The following is a 19,398-nucleotide window of genomic DNA, read 5'->3' as shown; positions in this document are numbered from 1 at the left end:
AAATAAAGAAAAGACTACTTGATTATACTCGAAAACAAGCCGAAATTGGAGATTTCCTCATTTTTGGCATGACCATTAAAATTCATAAGGAGTTGGTTTCCATGGGCGAATTAAGGCACATGTTATAAAGACATTATTGCATGAAATGTCACAATTCCATGAGACAATAGCACTTTTTGATGCCACAAAAGAATAGTGCAAGTGCCTAACTTGATCCACTATATTTCCATTTCCATATTTGTGACTAAGAGTCATTGTTGTACTTAAGGAGGAAGTAAGGCCAGCTACATTGGCCGATCTACGTAAGAGCGTGTGAATGATACTACTTTTATGTCTTTTGCTAACAATGATGAGTTTTACAGATGTTTATGCTTCAATGTAGCTCTTATGTAGAGGCAAAAAATCGAAAGAAGATTAGGGCAGAGTACATAAGACAAGTGGTGGAAATTGGGCAACATCATTATTCCAACATAAACATTACATTTCCCAGATCAACCATTAGTAGGCTCAGAACCATCCTAACAAAAGTTATCCCACACTAAGGCCATCTCCAATTGATCATGTCATAAGACCATAGGCTCTTTTATAGCCTAAAATGAGGAAAAAACCATCTCCAATGGAGGTCCATGCCAAAGAAAAAAGGGACCCACTGGGCCAAACTCCAACCTATGTCCATCGGGCTGGGCAATTGAAGCTAGCTAGCCAGCTCGAAAAGCTGGGCCCAACTATTAGCAACCCACATGCTAGCTGATGTCAGCTAGTTATTAGATTATATTTTTTTTTAGATGAAATTTAAAATCTATGTTTTTCCTATAAATATCTAAGCCATTTCTACACAATTTCTCACATCTTTTTCACCCTTCCATATTATCTTACCTCATTTTATTTCAATTCTTCGCATTCTTTAAACTCCTATCCGAAAAATTAAAATTTTTTTTCGGAAGCAAAACAAACATATCATTCCGAAAAATTATAAAGATTACATAAAGATAAGAAATATGGAGATTTACTCATTTATAAATATGATAGTTTAATTCAATTAATCAATAAAGTTAAAGAACAAACTTCAAAATAACAAATTAATGAGGGGCTAAAAAATAGTCTCATTCGGTTAGAGATGATATATAAATATGGCATGATAGTGTTCCTTAAAAAATAATTGTTTTGCAGGGCTATAATCTGGACAGAGACTAAACATAGCCTCTTTAGTTGGAGATGACCTAATAAAACATAGCCTATCAACATGATGAGACACAAGTCAATCAGTCACCCAAAATATAATGTATAAGATAATAATGCACTTCTCTACGTTAATCTATGAGTCCGCCCTTGATTATACTTAATTTAGTGCATATAAGAGCGATTAGTTTAGGTTCGATTCTTGTCAAATACGAGTTTGAACCACATTATTGCTAGTCCATTGTGAGGCTAAGCCAACCTCATTTCTTTAGTGTAGATAATATTGTTTGTTAAAAAAAAAAGCGATTAGTTTTCGTGATAGAGCAATATTTAGGACCAAAGTTCAATTCCTATCTTTAATTGTCGTGAAATAAAGAGAATGACAGTTAAGTACTATGATGTTAAATGTTGAGTACTTATGAATTCAATAGTTTTGTAAAGATCTTGTAGCTCAAGTTTTTAAGAGCTTAGACTTACTTACTGGAAATCTCTTGTTCAAATTCGATATTTTTAAAGCCCTATACGTGAGCCTGGGCCTCATTGACCCGGCCTGTTAATGTTATAAGCCTACTCACGGTGCTGGACACGGGTCAAATCCAACGCCATCGCAGTTCCCCAGAGCTCTACGAATTACGAATCAACAGACGACGAGAGCCAATCGTGGAGAGGCAACAGTCGTAAATTCATCGTCTTCCAAGTTTCGTTCACTTCTCGAAACCCTAACTCAATCACCAGGTAATTTTATCTCTCGCTGATCCTACATTCATTTTTTCTTGATTTAGCTTAAACCTCAGCACTTAATTTAATTCGTTCACTGATTTATGCACAAGAACAAATCTGTATCCCCTGTTTGTTTCCCGAGAAAATGAGAGAGAAAATTTCGATTTGTACATTTTTTAGATCATTTATGCTAACTTGAGCAAACAAATCAAGTAGATTTATTATTAGGTCAGCTTCCAAAAACGAAAAGACAGTAATTTTTGCTGCTATTTATCTTTCGGGTAGAATCCAAACTTGATGGAGGGACTTGGAAGTGAGGGTGGAGCAGCGGCGGCGCCACTGGCCCAATGGCGGAGCGATTTTGCGAGAGCATTCCAGTACTATTTGGATCGGTCAACGCCTCACACTGTGAATAGGTGGCTAGGAACCCTAGTTGTGGCAATGATTTACATTCTGCGTGTGTACTATGTTCAGGGTTTCTATGTTGTCTCCTATGGTCTGGGGATCTACATCTTGAATCTCTTGATCGGTTTCTTCTCCCCGAAAGTTGACCCGGAGCTTGAGTCCTTGGATGGCCCTTCATTGCCAACAAGTGGTTCTGATGAGTTTAAGCCTTTTGTCCGCCGCCTTCCTGAGTTTAAGTTCTGGTAAATTACTTTCATCCTTTTGCAGCTTTGCTTCATATGTGCAGTGATGGTATTAAAACTAGCATTGCGTGGTTCGGTGTGATTTCTTATGTTCCGGGTTCATTTTGATGGAAAATCCCCTTTCCATATGTTATGAATGTTAAAGGATGTGTGAATGTAGGTTGTAGTGGTAAATGCTTCAAGTGTCTGTTCTAGAGACTATGATTTCTTATTTTCAGGTAGGGGGAAACTTCTTTCCCTATTTTGATGAAAAACCCCTTTCCATATGTTCTGTATGTTAAAGGATGTGTAAATGCTTCAAGTGTCTTCCAATAATGCCAGGGATGGGGGGAACTTCTTGATTAACGAACAATCAGTCTGCTATTTTCCCTGTGTATTTAGTTCAACTTGCTTAGAAATGTATGTAAACATTCCCTCTTTAGAGAAGGGTTTTAATGCTTTTCACTCTAATCGTAGAAATCCATTTTGACTTCAAATAATGATGGAAGTAGTTCTTAACTACTGAAGGATGGTTCTACTGTTGAAGTGGTGTCCTAGTCGATATTGCTTATTGGTTTGCAGCCATCAGGTTGTAGGAGTTATAATCAAGAAATGAATTTTAAATTTCATGTTGCCACCTGATTCATGTGCCCGGTAATTAGGGTCCGATACCTTGACTTATGTGAGAAGTTCTTGCATATGGGTGTCTACCGTCTGGTATGCTAGAATTTCTCGACTTCATGACTAAAATGGTTCGCCTCACAAAATGAAAAGCATTTAGGAATTACGAAGCTGAATTGTCTCTTATTACATACAATTGTTTAAAAAAATCTTGGACAGTTTAATGCACTGATGTTGTATTGATTTTGATCCTTTATTTTCCCTAATAAACAAAATTGTTTGATGTTTTTCAGGTATTCCATCACAAAGGCATTTGTTATTGCATTCATCATGACCTTTATTTCTCTGCTGGATGTACCTGTTTTCTGGCCAATACTGCTATGCTACTGGATTGTTCTGTTTGTCCTCACAATGAAACGACAAATCCTACACATGATCAAATACAAATATGTCCCGTTTGATATCGGAAAGAGGGTGAGTCAACATTTTCTCATGCTTTCTCCTCATCTTTGTGGTTGGCCCTCATTGTAGGTCATTCATTCCTTACCATGAATGTAAACTAATTATTATACCGTCTCCATTTGTTTTTGACAGCGGTACTCTGGAAAGAAGTAGAGTCTGAATGGGAGCGGTTTATCAACAAATCCAAAAACTAAAATGGTGCTGATTTGTAGAACCTTGTGCTAAAGCAAAATGATAAATTTGGGTTCTTAAGTATGTTTTGAAGGTAATGTTGATTCAGTATATTTGTACATGTGCTAGACTCTCATGTTACAAGACACTCATATTACTAAACTGAGAATGAGTACGCTGTTTCTTTTAGCGTAAACAAGAGAACACGTGATTTTATATCTAAAGCTTCAGGGTCATTTGTCTTTGGTTCGTTCTGATTTTCCCAGTAGTAGACTGCAGTAACACAATCTTGATAAACACCCATGCATAGGCGGAAAGTAACGATCAACTCTCAACAGGGGCATATAAACTACACGTACTGGCGGTTGTTGGAACTCTTCTGGTGTATGCTCATGAACTTGGCCACAGATTCTGCATAATATAACCAGTAAACTACTACAAGAGTGGATGAAGGATTTTGATGGCTTGCATATGTTACCTTCTAGTTTCAGTAGCGCACTCGTTCCTTCCGGGAGCTTTTTCTCCTGCACGGACAACATTTGATTCAGTTCGTCTTCTCCAAGAGCAGAAAGAAGGTACGAGGTAGAGAGCTTACTAAACAAGCATGCCAGTAATAGAGTTCCCACTTAGAACTAGCATCTACTCCCTTGAGGAACTGTTCCATGAGCTTCTGCATTTCGGAAAATGCAAACTCTGTCAGACAAATATACTTTGGCGATTAAGTAGATATGAACACAAATTTTCAAACTTTTGAAACTTTCCCCGGATGAAAAATAACCTGACAAAAGACTAATACGGAAAATCTATTCAAATATTGTGGGATGCCGTTAGATGAACGGTGTAACAGAGTTATATGTGGAATCCGTCGTGGATTTCACATTTGTCAATACTATGAGATTCATATCAACCAACGCATGTCAATGAAATTATAACATCTTAGGTGATGGATCAGCTAGGATTTCTGAAGCAAGTTCAAACAGCACCTCTTCCAATCCAAGTGGAATCGGGTGTTCTTCTCCAAAAGCATAGCTGCTTGTATTGGTCAAGCTCCATGTATTTTTGTGTTTGAAGTAAAGGACTAACAGTTAAGAAGTCTGGAGTATCGATACTGAAACACCATAAAAAATCTTCGTTTTTGCAGCATGTTCACTTGTGTGCCTTGCATGCTTCAAGGGTCAAGACCCATGATTGCTTTTCTCAGATCATGCTTCCATTTTTGGCATGACCATACAAAGTTCACATGGAGTTGGTTTCCATGGGCGAATTAAAACACATGTTGTAGAGAGTTATATACGTGAAATGCCTACAATTTCTTGAGAAAATAGCACGTTTTGATGCCACAAAAAGAATAGTGCAAGTGCCGACTGCATATTTGTGACCAATAGTGATTGTCTTAATTTTTTTTTAAATTGTTTCGAACAAAATGATATTATCTATACTAAAGTGCTTAGTCTCACAATAAGGTAGTAATAATATGGTTCAAATTTGCCTTTCACGAAAATCGAACATAAGACCTCTCACTTACAAATGAAGAGGAATACCATTAGACTGTAGTACTAAGTGGAAAGCGATTGTCTTTATTTAAAAAGATTAGACTATATTAAGTATGCTTAATGTCAAATGTTATGGACATTGTTTTAGTCATTAATAAGTTATCATTTTTGTTATACTCAAGGAAGTAGGGCTGCACTTGATTATTAATAGGCTCAGAAGCTAACCCACCACAAGGATTTGGATCCCATCCGAATTTAAATTGTGGGTATCTTAGAGATCCTCACATCTTAATCATTCATCGTGCATTGTGCGGTCAGAAATCATTTGATTTTTTTAATTTAAAATTAAACACAAATAGTACCTGACGAAAACTAATCGCACAATGTACGATGAACGGCTAGGATGTAGGAGTTTTCGTCAAGTACTATTTGTGTTTAATTTTAAATAAAAAATATCAAATGATTTCTGACTGCATGATGAATGACTAAGATGTGAGGATCTCTAGGATCCCCACAATTTGAATCTGGATGAGACCCAAATCCCTAATAAAAAATAGCCATTCAGCCTGATGATTTCCTTGGAATCGGATCCTCTCCAGACCTAAAGGAACTGAGCCCACTCATCAAATGATTCGAACCACTAAAATTTGATCCACGGCTACAAACATGGAGCTCTTCTAAAAGTTATAATAATTATAGCCGTTTGATCAAATTTCAATGATCCAGATCATTTGATTCTTGGGCTCAGTTCCTTTGGATCCGAAGGAGATTCGGTTCCAAGTTCCTTAAGCCACAAGTCTGTCTCCACCGACATAATAATAAATAATGCACATCTCTATGAAAATTTCTGAGTCCGCACTTGATTATTCTTAGTCTGCATAAGAGCTATTAGTTCAAGTGGTAGACCATTTTTTTATGACACTAGCTTGATTCTTGTCCTTAATTATTTTGAAAGAAAAAGAACGACATTTCAGTACTATGACGTTAAATGTTGAGTATTGATAAATTCCATATTTTTGTATAGACCTTGTAGCTCAAAATTTTAAGAGCATTTGCTCTTTTAGGGGAGAAATTTTGGGAAGATCTTTGAGACTTGGTGCAAGGAATTGCTCAGACGGAGAAGGTATTTATAGGAGGAGATTTAAATGGACACTTGGGCAAGGAGACAGGCAACTATGGAGGTTTTCATGGTGGCCATGGTTTTGGGGAGAAAAACAAGAATGGGGAAGCCATCTTGGATTTTGCAATGGCATATGATCTTTTCTTAGCCAACATCTTCTTTAAGAAGAGAGAAGAACATGTGATCACCTACAAGAGCGGGTCGTCAAAAACACAAATAGATTTTCTTCTAATGAGGAATATGGATCGTATAACTTGTAAGGATTGCAAAGTTATACCAGGAGAGAGCTTGGCTAATCAACATTGCTTGTTGGTGATGGATGTACATATCAAAAGAGAGAGAAAAAAGAACAAGACTTGAAGTGCCCAAGGACTAGATGGTGAAATCTAAAAGGAGAAAAACAAGCCATTTTCAAAGAGAAAGTAATCACCCAATGCGTGTGGGATAGAGAGGGGGAAGCTAGCCAAATGTGGGATTCCATGGCTAGTTGTATTCGAAAAATAGCAAAAAAGGTATTAGGAGAGTCCAAGGGCTTTGCTCCACACCAAAAGGAATCTCGGTGGAGGAATAAGGAGGTACAAACAAAGGTAAAGGCTAAGAAGGAATGTTGTAAAGCCTTATACAAGGATATGACCGATGAAAATGATGAAAGGTATAGAATAACGAAGCAGAAGACGAAGAAAGCTGTGAGAGAAGCTAAGCTAGCGGCTTATGACGATATGTATAAGCGACTAGATACTAAATAAGGAGAGTTGAATATCTATAAACTAGCTACAGCAAGGGAAAAGAAGACAAGGGGCCTAAACCAAGTGAGGTGCATCAAGGATGAGGATGGAAATGTTCTTGCTACAGAGAACGCGGTCAAAGATAGATGGAGAGGTTATTTTCATAATCTTTTCAATGAAGGACATGGAATGAGTACTTCTTTGGGGGAGTTGAGTAACTTAGAAGAGTGTAGAAATTACTCATTTTACCGCCGAATCAGGAAGGAAGAAATGGTTGTAGCTTTGAAAAAGATGAAGCATAGAAAAGCAGTGGGCCTAGATGATATACCGATCGAAGTGTGGAAAGTCTTGGGAGAGACGGGTATAGCATGTCTCACATACCTTTTCAATAGGATTTTGAAAACGAAGAAGATGCCAAATGAGTGGCGAAAGAGCACTCTGGTGCCTATCTACAAGAATAAGGGTAACGTACAAAATTGCATGAATTATAGGGGTATTAAGCTAATGAGTCATACAATGAAGCTCTGGGAGAGAGTCATTGAGCATAGATTGAGACAAGAGACATGGGTTTCGGACAACCAATTCGGATTCATGCCAGGGCGCTCAACCATGGAGGCAATTTATCTCTTACGAAGATTGATGGAAAGATATAGAGATAGGAAAAAAGATTTAGACATGGTTTTTATAGATTTGGAAAAAGCATATGATAGGGTCCCAAGAGACATCCTTTGGAGGATTTTAGAGAAGAAAATAGTACGAGTAACATATATCCAAGCTATAAAGGATATGTATGATGGAGCAAAGACTGCTGTAAGAACTCATGAAGGACAAACTGAAAGCTTCCCCATAATTGTAGGGTTACATCAAGGCTCATCCTTAAGTTTTTACCTTTTTGCATTGGTAATGGATGAGTTAACGGGACATATTCAAGATGATATTCCTTGGTGTATGCTTTTCGCAGACGATATAGATGAAACTTATGAAGGGGTAAATATGAAGCTTAACCTTTGGAAAGAAGTGTTGGAATCTAAAGGTCTTCGCCTAAGCCGATCAAAGACAGAATATATGGAGTTCAAGTTCAGTGCAAATGGAGGCCAAAATGAGTTAGGGGTGAAGATCAGAGATCGGGAAGTCCCAAAGAGCGACCGCTTTTGCTACCTAGGATCTATCTTGAAAAAGAACAGAGAATTAGATGGAGACTTCAACCATAGAATATAAGTTGGATAGATGAAGTGCAAAAGTGCATCCGGCGTGTTGTGTGACCGCCGTATGCCACTGAAGCTCAAGGGAAATTTTATAGGACGACAATAAGGCCGGCAATGTTGTATGGCACGGAATGCTGGGTGGTGAAGCATCAACACGTACATAAAATGGGTGTAGCGGAGATGAGGATGCTTCGTTGGATGTGTGGGCACATGAGAAAGGATAAGATTAGGAATGAGGATATCCGAGGTAAAGTAGGAGTAGCCGAAATTGAAGGAAAGATGAGAGAAAATCGGTTACAGTGGTTTGGACATGTACAAAGAAGGCCTACTGACGCTCCAGTTAGAAGATGCAACTACAGAACAGAGGTCCAGGGCTGAAGGGGTAGAGGAAGACCTAGGAAAATTTTGGAAGAGACTTTAAGAAAAGACTTAGAGTACTTGGATCTAACGAAGGACATGACATAGAACCAAGCGCAATGGCGTTCTAGGATTCATATAGCCGACCCCACTTAGTGGGAAAAAGACTTTGTTGTTGTTTGCTCTTTTAGAGAAATTTTTCAGTGTGATCGGTATATAGAGTGGTACAGTATATGTCACTATACAAATAGTGGGATATATGTGTTAAAAATTTAATAACTTAAAAAAAAGAAATTTCTTACTACTTTTATAAAAACACGTGCTGTACCACCTGCTCAATACAGTTGGAAAGAAAGGGAAAAAAATGAATTCGATATTTTGAAAGCCAATTACGTGAGCCTGGGTCTCATTGGGATAAATTGCCTGTTTGACCCGGCCCGTTATTAGGCCTGCTCTCGAAGCTAGAGCGTGTAAGAACTTTCACCATCCCCGTCTCCCAGAGCTTTATGAACAAAAGAGATCACGAGAGCCAATCGTGGAGAGGCAAGAGTCGTAAATCCATCCGCTTCACGAAACCCTAACTCCCTCGCCAGGTAATTTTCTCTCTCGCTGATCCTACATTCTTTTTTGCTTGATTTAGCTTAGTCCGCAGTTAATTTATTCAATTCGTTCACTCATTTATGCACAAGAACAATCTGTAGCTTCCTGTTTGTTTACCGAGAAAATGGCGATAGCAAATTTCGATTCATACATTTTTTTCTCAATTCTGATGTTCTATGTTGAGCAAACAAAAGTCAGTTTCTAAAAATGAAAAAGCAATCATTTTTGTTGCAATTTTTTGGTAGAATCCGGATTTGATGGAGGGAATTGGAAGTGAGGGTGGAGCAGCGGCGGCGCCACTGGCCCAATGGCGGAGCGATTTTGCGAGAGCATTCCAGTACTATTTGGATCGGTCAACGCCTCACACTGTGAATAGATGGCTTGGAACCCTAGTTTTGGCTATGATTTACATTCTGCGTGTGTACTATGTTCAGGGGTTCTATGTTGTCTCCTATGGCCTGGGGATCTACGTCTTGAATCTCTTGATTGGTTTCTTCTCGCCGAAGGTTGACCCGGAGCTTGAGTCCGTGGATGGGCCTTCATTGCCAACAAGTGGTTCTGATGAGTTTAAGCCTTTTGTTCGCCGCCTTCCCGAGTTTAAGTTCTGGTAAATTTCTTTCATACTTTTGCTTCATATGTGCAGTGATGGTGTTAAAACAATAGTATTGCGTGGTTCGGTGTGATTTCTTATGTTCGGGGTTATTCTCGTTTTGATGGAAAACCCCCTTTCCATATGCTGTGTATGTTAAAGGATGTGTGAATGTATCTTGTAGTTGTAATAAATGCTTCAAGTGTCATCTAGTTATGTCCGCATGCTATTTTTCCTTTTTGTAGTTGGTTCAACTTATGTATAAATGTATGAAAGCCATATATTTCCCGCTTTGCAGAAGGGTTTTCATGGGTTTTAGACCTGGTTTGGTACTAAGGTGATTCTGAAAAAAGCTAGTATAAAAAAAAGCTGGGAGCAGTTTTTGTGTTTGGTAAACATTCAGCTTCAGCTTTTTTTCACAGTTTTGGGTGAAAAAAAGCCAAAAACAAGAAGCTGCAAAACCTAGCTTTGAAAAATCGGTTTTTTTTCACATCTGTTTTACATAAAAGTTTACCAAACACTATAATACTGTTTTTTTTTTTTTTTTTCAAAAGCACTTTTACAAAAAAGTTTACCAAATACTTTGCTGCTTTATTTCACAGCTGCTTATTCTCACAACACAGCATAATCAGCTTTTTTTCAAAGCACAGCAAGACCAAACCAACCCTTACTCTAGTGGTAGAAAACTGTTTTTGAATAATGACGGGAGTAGTTCTTAACTACTAAAGGATGGTTTTGCTGTTGAAGTATCGGCACGGTTTATAGGAATTTGGGTGTAGAAGTTATTGAATGCTTGAGTAACCGAGTCAACTGGGTGTTTATCCCATGGCGTATCAGTTAACATAAATCAGTAAGTGAATTTCAGATTTCGTGCTCCCATCTTATTCATGTGTATTGGAATTATACCAGTGGACTGGTTCAATACCTAGTTGCATGACTAAACTGGCTCACCTCACAAAATGAAGAGCAGCAAGGAAGTTGAATTGTCTCTAATCTTAATATCACACTTCTTTAAAATCTCGGGGAGTTTTAATGTACTGATGTTGTATTGATAATGAAGTTTTTATTATCATGGAAAATGAATGTGTTCATTGTTTTTCAGGTATTCCATCACTAAGGCATTTGTTGTTGCATTCATCATGACCTTTATATCTCTGCTGGATGTACCTGTTTTCTGGCCAATCCTGCTATGCTACTGGATTGTTCTGTTTGTCCTCACAATGAAACGGCAGATCCTACACATGATCAAATACAAATATGTTCCATTTGATATCGGGAAGAGGGTGGGTAAACATATTCTCATTCTTTCGCCCCATCTTTGTTGTAGGGCCTCATATGTAGGTTGGTGAGTCATTCCTTATCGCAAATGGAAACTAATTATTATACTATCTCCGTCTGTTTATGCAGCGATACACTGGAAAAAAGTAGTCTGAATGGGAGCGGCTTTTCTACAAATCTGAAATCAAATGCTGCTGATTTGAAGAACCTTGAGTGAAAGCAAAATGATAAATTTGGGCTCTTAAGTATGTTTGAAGGTAATGTTCGCTCACTATATTTGAACATGTGTTAGACTCTAGTTTAGAAGTGGATGCCCTAATAGTTAATCAGAGTTCAAGTTGCACTCATTTTTCTTGAAAACATTGCCTAGCAAATTAAAATATACATTGTTGAAGACGCAGCTAACAGCAGTCTATGTTATATTGTTCAGTGTATTTGTTGCAAGTAAAGCATGAGAAGATGTTCCATGTTCAGATGGGTGTGTTTACGCTCTTTTCATACTAAAATATTGTTCACATGCTTTTCGTTGTTCATTTTAAAAGAGACGTAAAGACCGAACTGAGAATGTGTAAACTTGTTTTATTCCTTTTTGTCTAAACAAAGATAATCATGCCTTTGTACTATATCTAAACCTTAATGATCATCTTTTCCCTTAGGAAAAAAACTTCAGGGCTGTTTGTCTCTGTCTCGTTCTCTTTTTTTATCCGAGTATTAGACTGCAGTAACACAATTTTGAAAAAAACATATACATAGGTGGAAAGTAACGATCAACTCTCAACGAGGGCATATAAACTACACGTACTCCTGGTGGTTGGAACTCTTCCGGTGTATGCTCATGAACTTGGCCACAAATTCTGCATAAAAAGTGCATGATTAACCTGTAAGCTTACTACAGAAGTGGATTTGTGCCAAATTATTGAATCCTTATATAATTGGATGAAGAATTTTAGTGGTTTGCATATGTTACCTTCTAGTTTCAGTAACGCACTCGCCCCTGTGGGGAGTCTTTTCTCCTGCGAGGACAAGATTTGAGTCAGTTCATCATCCATCTCTGAGAGCCGAAAGAAGAAATGAGGTAGAGAACTTACGTAGTAAGCATGCCAGTAATAGAGTTCCCTCTTAGAACTAGATGCTACTCCCTTTAGGAACTGTTCCACAAGCTTCTGCATTTCGGAAAATGCGAACTCCATCACAAAATTATACTTTGGTGACTAACTAGATATGAACAAATTCGAGGTATCGATGCAGTACCAGTAGAATCAGTTTTGGATGGACAAAATCTATAAGAAGCTTTTGAAACTTTCCCCGGATGAAAAATAATCTGGCAAAAGATTAATGCGGAAAATCAATTCAAGCATAGGGGGATGCTGTTAGATGAACGGTGTAACTGAGTTAGGTGTGACAACTCTCGTGTGTTTCACATCGGTGAATGACTTTGAGATTCACATCATTCAACGGATGCCAATAAAATGATTACCTCTCTCACAGTCATTCACCGGATGCCAATAAAATGATTACAATGATTACCTCTTGGGTGACGGATCGGCTAGGATTTCTGAAGCGAGTTCAAGCAGCACCTCTTCCCATCCAAGTGGAATTGGTTGTTCATCTTCAAAAGGATAGCTGCATGGGCAAAGCTCTTTGTAAGTTGACTTTACAATAAACTCAAAATTCCCAACATTTGTATTGCCATATGTTCTCACTTGTGTGCTTTGCATGCTTCAAGACCCATGATTGCTTCTCTCAGATTCTGCTTTGATTCATTTGCAATCTTACTAGCAAAGCTCATAGGTAGGTCAAAGTCCTCCTTGCTGGCTATCTGAATAAGAACTTCCATAATCTGGCAAAGATAAAACCACGTTGGCTGAAAACGTTGTGTTTTCTCCATGCACCCGAGCTTGAATCTCCCTCTCCGCAGTTTATATTAGTTTAAGGTAAAATTAAAATAACATCTCAGGAACTCTACGGTCCATGTAATACTTACTTCATGAGTCGCAGGAGCATCAACCTTGATGACCATGCACCGGTTTTTCACCGATTCAATGACGCGGGTGTCATTTTGGCAGCAGAGTATGAGCTTCCACGATTCCGAGTAACAGTCCATGATCCATTTGATCAAATGCTGAATGTGCGCTGTTGCTTTGTCAACACCGTACAGAACCATCACTGGAACAAAAAGGAAAAACATGTTGGGGTTTTGAGAGAAATAGTTCAAAAGTGTTTGGAAGGGATTTGTGGGTGTGTTGAGAGAATTTTGACCTCTATGATTTGCCTTGGAATTTATAGAGCTGACTTCATGAGCAATTTCGTTGTTATTGTTTATTTCCTTGACTAAACCCATTAGGGCATATCTGGCATTTGGTTCCAGTTGTACATTGAGTTCTACATGGTGAGGACTGGATGTCAATGGAACCACTACTTGCATTGGCCTTTGTTCCTGTCACCATTGGGTTATGTAAGAGAGATTGGAAAACGCTCGTTCACCCATACAGATGAATCACAGTCTGACACATGCACATAAGTTTTTTCTTTTGTGCTTTTGGTAAGTTATTTACGCATATGTGTCAGCATGTGATTTCTAAGTAAGAAGAAACGACTCGTTTAACTGTAAGAACATTATGAGCATTTCACAAAATGTAAAGCATTATTTCAATATCTCAAATGTCTAATTCACAACAGAATACCTGAACCCGGAAGTATCTTAAATCATGAGAAATCTGCAGAGAGGAAAACAAAAGTAAAAAAACCAAAAACAGATCATTTTAATCCATCTTCAAGGAAAAAGATTCGAACTTTATTGTATTTGATGTAAAGAAACATACTTCCCAGCTCGCATCGCCGTATGTTTCCCGTAGATATGCCATTGTTAGAGCTTTCTTCCCAGAACCAGTTGGTCCAGTAAGCAAAATATGGGGACGGACGTTATCAATCACCTACATATTCAACAGAGCATGAGTAAGAAAGCATGAAGGAAACCGAAAACAAACATGCACAAGGCCTGCAGATGTTACGTATTTGCGTATGCAGCTAGAAAAAATACGCAGAACAAACGATCAAAATGGGTGAAATACGCACAAATGGAAATTGTTATAAAACAAAAAACAAAACCGGAGGGACGCCAATACAATAAACGGCTGTATTGTCTGTTTAGTGTCTTGCAGTTTTATTTTCAACTGGAACTTTGTTATCAGTTCTGTCTGCGCATATTTAATCAGAAAATTACTCACAAGTTGCTTGAGAACTTGAGCTTCTTGTTTGTGGCAAGTGAATCCGTTCAACGAACTAGGGCGATGCTTATCAGCCCATAACTGCCTGAGACTTTCCACCACGAACGCTTTCTCGATGAATGCAGCTTCATTGAACGCGCTATGCTCAGGTGATAATTTTTTGTTCTTGCAAGAACTCTTTCTCATACACGAAAACCACGCCTGACTTTCGCTCTTCCTCCTGTTGTCCGTGAACTTCCTCATGCTCGCTGTTGTCGTCCTGCTTGCATCACTCGTCTTGCTGCTAGCCATGCTCAGCTTCCCACTGCTCTGCCTGCTCACCGCAGAGCTGGAAGTGGTGGTGGTTGTCTGTGACAGACCATACGGGGACAAAAGTCCGTGGACGTTCACATCCTGATCAAAGTTACTGTTTGATCGAGTGGTACTTCTCTGTTGAGAGGCAGCAGAGGAAACCACTTTCGGATTTTGTAAGTGATTTCGAGGCAATGCCATGACATCGCACTCTCTAGAGAAGAAGATATCACCTGCTGCAATAGAATCCGAGCTTTCGTATACCGGAGCAGCTTTGTTATTCAACATCGAGTTTGGAGAAGTTCTAGCCAGCTTTGCATGGGCAAGCATTTCGTTAATTTCGCCAACAGACGGCGTGCTCACTTGCCTTTGCTTCTGATGAGCCATGCTTTTGGATAACGGGGATGGAGTCCTCTCCCCTTTCGTAGGCGTGATCGAACGATTCCTCTGCTGGTTAGTTTCTCTCGGTGATCTATGCTGCGGAGCAGCTGTTGATCTTCTGCTGTTCCTTCGCTGATGTTGTTGGTTTCTGTTTGAGCCTACAATCTCATCACCATCGTCGTTCATATTGCGCTCTTCTCGGTCTGTTTGAAAAGGTGAAACGTGTCTCCTGCGCTCGGACTTTCCCAAGGGGCTGATGTTCCTATGAATATCAGAACCCGCCATTGGCAAAGTTCGAGCATTGCTGTCATCTCTTCTGGGCTTGTAGGGCGACTTGCTGCTGGTTCTTCTTCGAACGGGACTTACCACGGAGGTAGTTCTTGGAGTAGGGCCGTCGTATTCAAGCCTCGAAGATCTCCTGCTCTGCTTCAAAGGGCTGATCGTTCTTCCCAAATACAACTCAGGTTTTGCCCCTTCAGACTGCCATTCTCCACTTGGCCATTTGTTTCCGCCGTGCCAAGGGCTATCTGGGATGTCTGTCTCGGCATAAGATGGCTCATATCCACTCTTCCTTTGCTTCACCGGCGTCAGAGAATTCCTACTAGGCCTTGACCAATTATTCTCCATTTTTAACTAACCAAGTTGATGCAATGGTTAGAAAGTGACTCAACTCCTTACAAGTTCTTGCAAGGTTTCTTAACTTTCAGATGAAGTGGCCAGGCTTGGCCAGTAAGGCATCGGCGAGAGGGAAAACAGCGCGGATCACCAGCTAAGCCCCCTAAACGACTGCTAAATTGAGCACCACGAGCTTACAAAAAACCCAATTGAACACCAAGGCAGGCATCAAAGGGTTGATTTAGAAGGAGAAGAAATTCGAGAAGCGAATTACATAAATTTAATGTAACGAAGGAGACAATGAGAAGAACAAGGAAAATGGTATCTGAAGGAAGTGAGGAGGAAAATCCGATGCTTACAAAGAACAGAAGACATTGATGATGTTAACTATGTCGATGTTATGCTCCGAGTGTTAAGTTTACAGCTGTAATAAGAACAGAGAGACAAATAAACCTTGTTTTCTGTAATTTCTAAGCTCATGTTTTTGTCTATATCTTGTCTCTGTTTTATCGGACCGGAGGGTTACAGCGTACCGACAAGGATAGGGAAATTTGAATGGAATAACTTCGCGGCATCGGCATGGCGGCTACATCGGCATATGTCCAGAGGCTGTCATCTGCAATGGAAGTTCGTTTGGATTCTTTGGAAATAGGATTCATATTAGCAGATAATATGTCACTGGTATCTTATTACACGTCGCAAACAAATTACAGTTTGACAAACAAGGTGGTGATTTGTCAATATTATTATGTTCACGTCTCGTCGTCTGAAGCCTTAGGAGTCTCGTCTGCATAACAAGTTGTCACCTTGTCTACTACTAAATGAACAATAACACTGTTATGTATGTGTTATAGCATGAATGGACGACGAGTTTATACTTTTAAGATATAATGTTGATAAATGTACGGCGTGTTATAGTCAATGTATTTTCTTGAGCTACAAGTCAATGTATTCTCTGGTTTCTCTTACTCTGTTGAGGAATTAAGTAGGGTTTTATGGATACATGGAAGTCGTTGGAACTCTTTAAGCAGTTTAAAAAGCTTCTTGCTTGTAGCTCAAGCAATGCACAGAACTTATCACTCTCTCATTGTTTTCCTCTTCCACCAAAAGAAGCTTCAAAACTCTTTTATGCAACGGAGAAATTCTTCTGTGAACTCAAAAGCTCAGAAACGAACACGAAGGAAAGCTGACATTAAGTAGTAATTTGATAAATGAATTTACAATTGTACATTCGTATTGAAAGTATACTCCTCATATCAAACATGAGGGGTGGGCGCTACAGATTTCTATTCGTTCAGACTGTTTGGAGAGAGGCTTTGAGTGGCGAAGTTGATAACCAATCTAATAAAGCCGTATTGACAAGCTCTGGAACTTCATCGTGTGGACAGTGCCCGGCCTGCAGATTTACCAAAGTTGTGTTCGGATAAAACGCTTTGATGCTGTTAGCCTTGGCAGGACCTACCCACGGATCCAAGTCACCCCAGACCAACAACAGGGGACAAGACATCTTGCTTAAGACGCTGTCCAGAGTGTACTTGGTCTGGTTTGTCATGAACCGGGTCATCAATCTGCACAAAACAATCAAGAAACGTCATACTTACTAACGAATCAGACATCAGTTTTCATAACCAAATCTTCAAGATATCACTAATCTACGTCACTCGTTTTCAGGGGATCTTTATTATAGAACAGATCTACACATACCTGTAATACACTTCTCCAGCGTTTGGGTCAGCGGCTGGCATTATTATGGACTCCACCAGATAGTCATCCACATTGGCAGTGTTTTTATACACCTGCGCCAGCAAAATTAAGTATTTAAAACATATCGTAGTCAAATTTTATTACGAATTTGGGAGACTATTGTATAATGATTGGAATATCAAGGTTGACCTTACACTCAGAATTCACGGAGAAGCTTTAGAAAGTAACTTACACTCTTTAAGACGGATTCAACACGTGCTGGTTGCTTTGCTTGCCAGAACAGAAATCCAAGTACCACTCGCTGGAACACTTCCTTCAGAGGCTTTAGGATGAACTTCTGCAGGGCTGTTTCCTCCTCAGACTCCTTGGCTACACTATTAGGATTTCCAAACTGTCCCGCAGAATTCAGAAGTGCAACTCCAACTACTTGCTCAGGCAACCCAGCTGCTGCAACCAAAGCAGTAAAACCTCCGAGGCTGAAAATTTACAGTGAGTCAAATAGTCATTATCTCAAAAGCCATCTGAAGAGAAAACATGAGATACACACAATTTCCGTTTGCAATGATCAACTCAAAGAAAATTACCCCTCTTAATTGAAAAAGTTAAAAAGACCTCAACTCAAGGTATATGCCTGTAGAAACACTGTTTGATGTTTCGAAACCACAATTTTCCACATTTTACAAACCTTAAGTTATGTAATGTTATACATGAAATATTACAGATTCCATAAGTAACTAATTAAAGTTTAGATTACCTGTTTCCAACTAAAACTGTCGGTTCTTTCACTATCTCTTTTAAGAAATCCTCCACTTGATCTCTCCAAACCATGGCATCATAATCAATAAGTGCTTTCTCACTCCACCCGAACCCCAGCAAGTCTATAGCGTAAACCTTATATTTTTTAGCCAACTCTGGAATATTGTACCTGTAACACGGAGAGCAAAAAAAACACTTACCAACTTTAAAAGTATGCTAAACTTACAGCCACCAGAAGCATGAATGTTTACTTCATATAAAAGTTCACATAGGAAACTTGAAATCGAAGGGTTAAAAGAAACCCAAAACCACCAAGGCATGTCGACAACAACTGGGTTTTAATCACAAAAGCAAAAGAAACAAAAAGGAAATCAGCCTCAGTTTCTTGAAATTTCGTACTTGATCAGATTTCAAAACCTCTCACTCTCAGTTTAGATTTTCTCCGCCACGGAGCTTATAGGAATTTGCGAACAACCATGCCATTGCCAATGCATACGCAAGTAAATGTAAACTCTCATAAAAACTGAAGGGAAAAATAGAAGGTGATGGGCACAAAGTAGCAAACCTCCAGTGAAACGCAGAAGCACCAAAACCATGAATAAGAACAACAGGAGGCCCTTCTCCTTGTACCACATAATGAATTTTGTGACCCCTCCATGTCCAAAAATTGTACCCCTCCGGCTTAAATTCCAGTCTTTCAACACCTACAGAGTAAAATAAAATAAAATAAAATCCCACACAATCCAAAACCCCTTTGCCTAAAAGCAGGAAAATTTGCAAAGAGATTATGAACTAAGATGGTAAGTAAAGAGATTAACCTTGAACTGGCTGAGCAGTCAACGAAGAACCCATGACTGAGAGTCCTGCAGCTGCAACTCCTCTGAAAGCAAAACTCCTCCTGTTCATCACACATTTGCTTCCTTCCAAGTAAATGCAACACACACTAGTCAGTACCCAGAAAAAGAAATTTGAAACTTTTCATTTTCCGAAATTCTAAACAACTCTAATCTACGCTAAGTTAAAACTTGGCCGCACAAGGCGGGCTCACTAGCCAACTAGCGTAACCCGCGTCAGTAAAATCGAAACTTTAGTAAATTAAATGCAAAGATAGAGTGGATGAGCTTACTGTTGCAATTAAATGGTCTTGTGAGGCCAATGAGCCTGGTTTCATGAATTGGGTTGAAGAGCTCTGTTCTCGCTGAAGGCAGTACGGACGACGACATCGCAATGGCTGTGAATACCTCTCAAATCTTTGGGTGTAAAATGGGAAAGTTCTCG

General features: G+C 39.1%; 4 protein-coding genes across 5 annotated transcripts; 2 read left to right on the top strand and 2 right to left on the bottom strand.

The window, feature by feature from the left end:
• The first annotated feature begins 1,755 nt into the window (after positions 1-1,755).
• Positions 1,756-4,003, top strand: LOC137734846 (protein RER1B). The gene is made up of 4 exons (XM_068474150.2): positions 1,756-1,914; positions 2,185-2,546; positions 3,440-3,620; positions 3,741-4,003. The coding sequence occupies exons 2-4, from the start codon at positions 2,197-2,199 to the stop codon at positions 3,759-3,761; spliced, it is 552 nt and encodes a 183-aa protein (XP_068330251.1). The 5' UTR covers positions 1,756-1,914; positions 2,185-2,196; the 3' UTR covers positions 3,762-4,003.
• A 5,121-nt stretch (positions 4,004-9,124) lies between these two features.
• Positions 9,125-11,769, top strand: LOC137734856 (protein RER1B). Of its 2 annotated transcripts, XR_011068585.2 has the most exons (5): positions 9,125-9,272; positions 9,525-9,886; positions 10,971-11,151; positions 11,276-11,403; positions 11,577-11,769. XR_011068585.2 is itself a non-coding variant. In XM_068474167.2 (4 exons), exons 2-4 carry the CDS (start codon positions 9,537-9,539, stop codon positions 11,294-11,296), a joined length of 552 nt encoding a protein of 183 aa, XP_068330268.1. In that variant the 5' UTR covers positions 9,125-9,272; positions 9,525-9,536; the 3' UTR covers positions 11,297-11,546. The 2 variants fall into 2 exon arrangements, 1 of the variants encoding a protein (XP_068330268.1); XM_068474167.2 differs by lacking the exon at positions 11,577-11,769 and having other exon boundaries at positions 11,276-11,546.
• A 169-nt stretch (positions 11,770-11,938) lies between these two features.
• Positions 11,939-15,687, bottom strand: LOC137713671 (uncharacterized). Its single transcript, XM_088685012.1, has 10 exons — positions 14,374-15,687; positions 13,969-14,079; positions 13,831-13,863; positions 13,406-13,583; positions 13,131-13,312; positions 12,850-12,986; positions 12,674-12,769; positions 12,398-12,467; positions 12,114-12,309; positions 11,939-12,000 (listed from the first exon to the last, which is right to left on the bottom strand). The coding sequence occupies exons 1-10, from the start codon at positions 15,670-15,672 to the stop codon at positions 11,939-11,941; spliced, it is 2,364 nt and encodes a 787-aa protein (XP_088541138.1). The 5' UTR covers positions 15,673-15,687.
• Positions 15,688-16,832: 1,145 nt separating this feature from the next.
• Positions 16,833-19,385, bottom strand: LOC137731816 (alpha/beta-Hydrolases superfamily protein). Its single transcript, XM_068471049.2, has 7 exons — positions 19,247-19,385; positions 18,939-19,040; positions 18,686-18,824; positions 18,119-18,289; positions 17,597-17,840; positions 17,365-17,456; positions 16,833-17,228 (listed from the first exon to the last, which is right to left on the bottom strand). Exons 1-7 carry the CDS (start codon positions 19,341-19,343, stop codon positions 16,955-16,957), a joined length of 1,119 nt encoding a protein of 372 aa, XP_068327150.1. The 5' UTR covers positions 19,344-19,385; the 3' UTR covers positions 16,833-16,954.
• Between the last annotated feature and the right edge of the window lie 13 nt (positions 19,386-19,398).

This window comes from Pyrus communis, chromosome 15 (genome assembly GCF_041283825.1).
Source record: "Pyrus communis isolate YQ-2024b chromosome 15, ASM4128382v1, whole genome shotgun sequence".
Classification (NCBI taxonomy): Eukaryota; Viridiplantae; Streptophyta; class Magnoliopsida; order Rosales; family Rosaceae; genus Pyrus; species Pyrus communis.
The sequence above is the reverse complement of the archived record's forward strand: the minus strand, read 5'-3'. Positions and strand labels throughout refer to the sequence as shown.